The sequence below is a fragment of the Lactuca virosa genome, chromosome 4, assembly GCF_052849685.1.
Source record: "Lactuca virosa cultivar CGN04683 chromosome 4, Lactuca_virosa_CGN04683_v6, whole genome shotgun sequence".
Classification (NCBI taxonomy): Eukaryota; Viridiplantae; Streptophyta; class Magnoliopsida; order Asterales; family Asteraceae; genus Lactuca; species Lactuca virosa.
In genome coordinates this window covers 335,773,676-335,782,063 of record NC_136429.1, presented here as the reverse complement: position 1 = coordinate 335,782,063, position 8,388 = coordinate 335,773,676, and the positions used below count along the sequence as shown (strand labels likewise).

General features: G+C 35.2%; 1 protein-coding gene across 1 annotated transcript; it reads left to right on the top strand.

Moving 5' to 3' along the window:
* Positions 1-2,621: 2,621 nt before the first annotated feature.
* Positions 2,622-7,712, top strand: LOC145108578 (calcium-transporting ATPase 1-like). Its single transcript, XM_079045612.1, has 7 exons — positions 2,622-3,098; positions 3,982-4,036; positions 4,118-6,048; positions 6,341-6,499; positions 6,575-6,746; positions 6,840-7,162; positions 7,240-7,712. Exons 1-7 carry the CDS (start codon positions 2,925-2,927, stop codon positions 7,486-7,488), a joined length of 3,063 nt encoding a protein of 1,020 aa, XP_078901738.1. The 5' UTR covers positions 2,622-2,924; the 3' UTR covers positions 7,489-7,712.
* The last annotated feature ends 676 nt before the right edge of the window (positions 7,713-8,388 follow it).

Sequence of the window (8,388 nt, the reverse complement as noted above, 5' to 3'; positions counted from 1 at the left end):
AAATCAAAGCTTCCACTGTCTTTGGAAGCAAATTACTACGAAAGTCATCCATCACACGACCGGATGTACTAAAAGTGGACTCACTAGCAACCGTAGAAACCGGAATGGCTAGAATGTCCTTTGCCATTGATGCCAACACCTTGTATGTTGTGCATTTGAACTTCTAATTATTGTATCTTCAATTCAGTAACAAATTACATAATATAGATATAACAGATTACATAATATAGATTACAACAAATGCAATTTCGAAATTTATAGTTACAATCAACATGAAAATCGATAGAACTTATATTACAAAACAGATGGTACCAGTCATGGAGGTACCAGTAAAAAAATGGACATTTTACCATATGGAAATAATGGAAATCGCAGGTAATAATCGAGAGATTAATAGATGGAGGTAACAGTTTGAGACTTCGAGAATCTAACCTTGAAGATGAAGACTCGTAGTTGCAGGCTTGCAGCGATGGTCGGCGATTGGGTCGGCAATTGGGTTTCTTTGTTCGTCGATTAAACAGAAGGAACAACGTGAGCTACTGAGCGGAAGATAGTAGATACGAATGGGGTCTAAGAATCAAACCAGTCCACCTTCGTCTTCTACTCCAGCGAATCAAACGACTCGAGAAATCGTGAGAGTGAGTGTCGGCGTCTTACGATTGCGAGAGGGGAGTGTGAGTGTTTGCGTTTTTTTTTGGTAAGAATGAAACTCACATTCACAAACCCTAAAACGATAAGGCATTAACGCCTCCTTCTTTTTCCAGTTTTTTTATAAACAAAATCACCAAAATATAAATATTATATATATATATATATATATATATATATATATATATATATATATATATATATATATATATATATATATTAAAGAGGCGGGTACCCGTCGGTACCGGTTCCGGTTAACCGCCGGTTCCGGGTACCCGGTATTGGAACCGGAACCGGCGGGTATCCAGCGGGTATCGGTTTTGTAAAAATAAAAATTAGAACCGGAACCGCTTTCCGAAACTTTAGGAACCGAAACTGGAACCGCATATGGCAGTTCCAGTTCCAGAACCGGCAGTTCCGAGGCGGTTCCGGTTCCGAAAGCAGGTACCCGCTTCCGCTGCTCATCCATACCTGCAGGTAGAGGCCATTGAGACAATTGAGATTATAAAATTTTAAAAGATGTCTACATCATAATATAATTCAAAGCAAACAATGTTTATACCAGCTTATTATAAGATTTATTATATAAGAGCTAACAACAACGTCATTAATATATTTAAAAAACATATATTTCTAAAGATTTTAAATATATTGTTGTATTCTACACAACACACAAGTATTCGCCTGATTTATAATATTGTAAGTATTAATGAGTCAATATAAAAAGTTATTTAGGTTTCAAATCACTATGGTTTAAGAAAACAAACTAGGTGTGAGACCCATGTATTACATGGGTTAAATAAAAAATTAAATATCAAAATATAAACATTAAGTATTTTTTAAAATTAAATTTTAAAATAAGGAATGAAAAAAACATATTTATTGCAATTTATGATCATATTTATTATATTTAATACTTTACTTAGACCGGAGGGTATGGGAGGGGTGTTTCCCTCACTTTTTGTGGGCCACACCACCATTTCCCTCACTTTCCTTTCCCTCACCTAAAACCCAACGAATGGGTGGGAAGCTCTCATCACTATTTTTTTATTATTTTTTTAAAAATATATTTCATACATATATTATACTCATTTTGTACGGAATTAAAAACCATGAATTTTGATATATTTTTTATATTTTTTTAATAGGTATATAATTTTATAAATATTAAAAAAGATAAAAAAAAAAACTAATTGCCCAATAGAATGAGGAGAGAGAGTGTGGCACCCCCTCCCCCCACCTCTTTCCAGCGCCTCCCTTCCCGCACCGCCAGTGCGGTGTTCCTTCGCGCGGGACACTTCCCGCGGCCCTCCCCGCTCCTCATACCGTCCGACTTTATATAACTATACATATTATGTGGCTTTTTAATTTTAAAAATTAAAAAAACCTAGAAATTGACATGTGGATACTATTAATTTCAAAAATACTACAAAATGACAAGTATCAAAACTTATAAGAGATTGACATGTGGCAAAATTGATCTTTATTTATTAGAGTAGAAATTATTTAATCACATGAGTTTAGGGGGTGTTTGACAAAAAACCTATTGCTTATTAGCTTATAAGTTAATAAGTAAGTGTAAGGTAACTTATGAAAAAATAACTTATTAGAGGTTCCCCATCGGAATAAATTATTTTTCATAACACTTTTTTAACTTATAGTGGGGTGGAATCTAATAAGTTGTTTTAAAAAGTTAGCCAAACAAACACCCCTTAAATGACATTTATTATTTATTAAAAATAAAATAAAACTACAAATCATGTTAATAACATGTCCTTTGTTTTTGTCAAAATAGTTCTCGAGTTTTAATAACATGTGTTTTGTTTTTGTCAAAATTGTTCTCCAAGTTTAATTGGACCGTCATCCAATCAAACCGGGAAGAAGACGCGGGTGTTCTGAAATCTGACCCTGACCCACCGCCCACGCACCATTTCTGGATAATCGGAGTCAAAAGTTAAAACCACACAACGGAGTTAGTGGAGTTATGCGTGTATTTCTTGTAACCTAAAACTAAAGAAAAGGTCAACTCCCTCTCTCTCATTTTCAAAATATCCAATCACTTCAACTGTAATTTTATATTTTCATTCCATTTCGCTTACAAAATCCACAAGGATCTACCTAATCGACGATCTAACACAAATCAAGTTTTAATAAAGCCAGATCCGTAGTCTAGCACAGTACAAGCGAAGTGGCAAAAGATCTTCAGTTGTGTTTTGCTTTTCTGAATCTGATGCCATTTTGAAAAACCAAGCAGCGGTTTCGTTGAAGCAGTAGCGATGGAGAGCTATTTGAATGATAATTTCGAGGTCAAGCCGAAGAACTCATCGGAGGAAGCGTTACAGAGATGGAGGAAGTTGTGTTGGGTGGTGAAGAATCGGAAACGACGTTTTCGTTTCACTGCTAATCTGTCCAAGCGTTTCGAAGCTCGTGCTATTCAACGATCCAATCTGGTTCATACTCTTTCTCTTTCGCATCTCTTTTATTTTCGTTACCTATGTTCTGCGTTTGCTATTTAGCTTCTTGTGTTGAGCTTAAAGTGAATCTAGCGAACTGTTGATTTGTGGTTGGCTAATCTAGCTAACTGGAAGGTTTTTACCATTAGGAGACGCATCAGGATTTTTCGGTTTCTATACAAACCAAGGCTTTTTCTACTACGGCAATGAAATAAATTCATGACTTATGTTAACTACACTGTGAAGGTTGGATATAGCTCTCTGATATGACAATCAAACGGGAAAATACACTGCTGTTTACAGCCACGATGTTGAAAGAACAAACCTTCTTTTGAGCCATTTCATACTAGTAATTACTACATAGAAGCAGCATTTTCATAAATAAATTTCCTGTTTGAGGCTTATGTTGATTTGAGTGTAATTAGAGCAAGATCGAACTTATAGAATTACCTTAAAAACATGGTACCTTTAGGTTGTTTGGCTATATCCTATATGATCACCAGACCTATTTGTTTCCGAAAATATTGATAACATATGCATCTATCTTATTAAGCTTGAGATCTGAGGAGGTCAATCATCTTGTGGCTTCCATGTTATATAGCTCTGTTTGATGTAATTCATGACTTTTTGCTGTGGAGATGTGTTTAAAAAGTTTCCTACTTAACCACATAACTGGTTAAATCTGATAATATGAGATTATTTATGATGGGAAATACATCAAAGTGTGTTTAGTTAATAGTTACTACTAAGAAAAGTAAAACTTTAGGTTCCATTATATATCAAAATTGCACATAGGTAGCTTTCCTTTAGACTTTTTCATTTAGTTTCTTTTTTAATGTGCAATTCAAGCTGTAACCCTGACATAAGGCTCTATCTGTAGGAGAGTCTACGAACCTTGATGCTGGTTTCACATGCAGCAATTCAATTTCTCAATGGTATGCATCTCCACATTCAAACTCCCACCTTCCATATTCCATTATCATAGATTTTCACATGTTGACAATAAATGCTTGCAGGTATAACTTACAGTGTACCCGAGGAAGTGAAAGCTGCTGGCTTCCAAATTGGTCCAGACGAATTAGGATCAATAGTTGAAGGCCGCAGCTTAGAGAAGTTAAAAGCTCATGATGGAGTTGAAGGAATTGTGAAAAAGATTTCCACATCAACCACCAATGGAATATCTACTTCTGAGGAAGTACTTAACAAAAGAAAAGACATTTATGGAATTAATCAATTCACAGAAAGCCCATCTAAGGGCTTCTTGGTTTACATATGGGAAGCTCTACAAGATACAACCCTCATGATACTTGGTTTATGTGCCTTTGTTTCCTTAATTGTAGGCATTACAATGGAAGGGTGGCCAAAGGGTGCACATGATGGTCTTGGGATTGTAGCAAGTATACTATTGGTAGTATTTGTCACTGCTACAAGTGACTATAGACAATCTTTACAGTTCAAAGATTTAGATAAAGAGAAAAAGAAGATTACAATTCAAGTTACAAGAAACGAATGCAGACAAAAGATCTCAATATACGAGCTTCTTGTTGGTGATATTGTGCACCTTGCTGTAGGTGATCAAGTCCCAGCTGATGGACTTTTTGTTTCTGGATTTTCACTACTGATAGATGAATCAAGTTTAACAGGTGAAAGTGATCCAAGAACTGTAACAGTTGAAAACCCGTTTCTTTTATCTGGAACTAAAGTTCAAAACGGATCATGTAAAATGGTTGTTACCACTGTTGGAATGAGAACCCAATGGGGAAAATTAATGGCAACTTTAAGTGAAGGTGGAGATGATGAGACTCCATTACAGGTTAAACTTAATGGAGTAGCCACAATTATAGGGAAGATTGGACTCTTTTTTGCTGTTATTACTTTTGCTGTTTTGGTTCAAGGATTGTTTGTAAGAAAGATGGAGGAAGGATCCCATTGGACTTGGAATGGCGAAAATGCCCTTGAGATGTTGGAGTATTTTGCTATAGCAGTCACCATTGTGGTTGTTGCAGTTCCCGAAGGACTACCCTTAGCTGTGACATTAAGTCTTGCATTTGCCATGAAAAAGATGATGAATGATCGCGCCCTTGTTCGTCATTTGGCAGCTTGTGAAACCATGGGATCTGCTACTAATATCTGCAGTGATAAAACTGGAACCCTAACTACAAACCACATGACACTTGTAAAAGCTTGGATTTGTGGAGAAACAAGAGAAGTGAACCATGGGGTGTCGACTTTTTGTTCCACAATTTCCGATAATGCCCTTGGGTTACTAGTCGAGTCGATTTTCAACAATACGGGAGGGGAAGTGGTGAAGACTGAAAACAACAAGACTGAAATTCTTGGAACACCAACCGAAACTGCCCTTTTGGAATTCGGCCTCATGCTTAAAGAAAAACAAGTGGAGCTTGAAAAGTCAAAGCTGGTCAAAGTAGAACCGTTTAATTCTGAAAAAAAGCGTATGGCTGTGGTTTTGGAACTCCCTGGAGGGTATTTTCGGGCACATTGTAAAGGTGCTTCTGAAATAATCTTGAGAGCATGTGATAAGGTTTTGAATGGGAATGGTGAAGTTGTTCCTCTTGATGAAGAATTAAACAATCATTTAAAGGATACGATTGAAGTATTGGCGAATGAAGCTCTTAGAACTCTTTGCCTTTGTTATAAGGAATTGGGAAATGAATTCCATTCCAAAGATGAGATTCCATTTGAGGGGTATACTTTGATTGGGATTGTGGGAATTAAGGATCCTGTTCGTCCAGGTGTGAAGGAATCTGTTGCAATTTGTAGATCTGCAGGGATTACTGTGCGTATGGTTACAGGTGATAATATAAACACAGCAAAGGCAATTGCTAGAGAATGTGGGATATTAACTGATGATGGATTAGCCATTGAAGGTCCAGATTTTCGTGAAATGAGTCAAGAGGAGTTGCTTAAAATTATTCCTAAAATTCAGGTATTTGCTTCTTTACCCAATAATAGCAAAGCCATCCAAATACAAAGCAATTTTCAATGTTATAATTTCGAATACTATAATTTCCTACCAAGAAAAAAAAAAACGAAAGTGGATACTGTAAATAAAGTAGAATGTGTTTATATAGAAAAGAATTTAAAGTAGAATGTTGTAATAGAAAGAAATGGAAGTATGATTATTGATTATCGATGTTATAAATAAAACACAAATAAATGAAAGTATAAGTATGTTGTTTAAAATAATGATGTATGTATGTTTGAAATTTGAATACAAGGTGATGGCTAGATCTTCTCCCATGGATAAGCATACACTTGTGAAGCACTTAAGAACCACATTTCAAGAAGTGGTTGCTGTCACAGGAGATGGCACAAACGATGCTCCAGCACTTCATGAAGCAGATATTGGTCTTGCAATGGGAATTGCAGGGACAGAGGTATATATTAAAATTTAAATTTAATATATGGAGTTTATTTATTGGATTTTTTTTTTTTTTTTATTAAATATTCAGGTGGCTAAAGAGAGTGCTGATGTCATCATTTTGGATGATAATTTCTCTACAATTGTGACTGTCGCCAAATGGGGTCGCTCTGTTTATGTCAACATTCAGAAGTTTGTTCAGTTTCAGCTGACTGTCAATGTTGTTGCCCTAATTGTCAACTTTTCTTCTGCCTGTCTCACAGGTAAAAATATCATATCATTTACAGGATACAAAAATTAAGTTTTTATGAAAATGCCTATTAAAAAAAAAAAAGTTATTTGCTTAATCTTTTCAGGAAGTGCACCTTTGACAGCTGTACAGCTACTATGGGTGAACATGATAATGGACACATTAGGAGCACTTGCATTAGCCACAGAACCACCAAACGATGAATTAATGAAACGATCACCAGTTGGAAGAAAAGGCAATTTTATAACAAACGTCATGTGGAGAAACATCATGGGACAATCCTTATACCAATTCATCGTAATTTGGTACCTTCAATCAAAAGGAAAAACCGCCTTCAACCTCAACGACTCCGACTCCGACTCCGACTCCGACTCCAACTCCGATTTACTTCTCAACACACTCATCTTCAACACCTTCGTCTTCTGTCAGGTTACATAATCACCCCCTTAATCTTTCAAACTTCAACACATCCCACCCTTCATAATTTGTTTATTGTTTTTGCACAGGTGTTTAATGAGATAAGCTCTAGAGAGATGGAGAAGATAGACGTGTTGAAAGGAATATTGAAGAACTATGTCTTTCTGGCTGTTTTAACTGCGACTGTTGTATTTCAAATCATTATTATCGAGTTTTTGGGTACTTTTGCAAACACGACTCCTCTTAGTCTTCATCAGTGGTTTGCAAGTGTTGCTATTGGTTTTCTGGGTATGCCGATTGCTGCTGCTGTCAAGATGATACCTGTTGGATCAAGATAGAAAAAGGACTGTTTTGCCCCTTGTGGTGTGTAGGGTATTCTCATACGACTCAAAAAACTGAAGGGCTATTAAGAATACAAATTTTGTAAGCATTGTTATCGTTTTATGGACTATGATTGGTAACTAAAAGTAGAAGAATGTTCATTGAATTTATCACTTTTTTCTTTTGTAATTTGACATGTCGGATATTATAATTCAGTAATTTTCAATGCTTTTATTTTTTATCTTGTTTTGATGAACTTTTTTCTTAATGAACTTAAAGTGGAACAAAGTTTATTTTGGTTAGATATATGGATTTATTTTTTAAATGGGAAAAATGAGATCTAGGACGCTTGTATTTGTAACAATTAAAACATTCTCGCAATACAAAACCTAAAATTAATAACGTTTATCAAGTAGACAGTTGTCTGCTTATGACTGAATTCCTATAATTGTTTCTTACAAATATGTTTTTCTTAAAGTATTTCATTATTTTAGATTTTTGTATTTTGTCATTCGCACAACGTATTTTTCAAAAGAATAGCATTCCTTTAAACAATATTTCATTAAAAAAAAAAAGCAACAAAAAACATCCCTTGGTTATTCTCTTTGTCTAGACTCTAGATCAATGTTCAGACACAACGAACACGTTATATAAAGTGTTCTTAATATTTTATTCAGTTCAAACGAAATTTATGGATTACATACACAATGAAATAACTTTGGTCAATTTGACTTTGAAAAGCTACACCCTACACGTGACTTCTTCTAAATCAGACCAAACACAAATTGGGTGGGAATAACTTTATAATAATACATGGGAACTTTTATACGTACCCCCGATTTTATATACCTACATCCTTCATCATTATTTTATTGATGGCACCGGCAGTTTTTTCGTTTTTTACCAATGAATGAAAG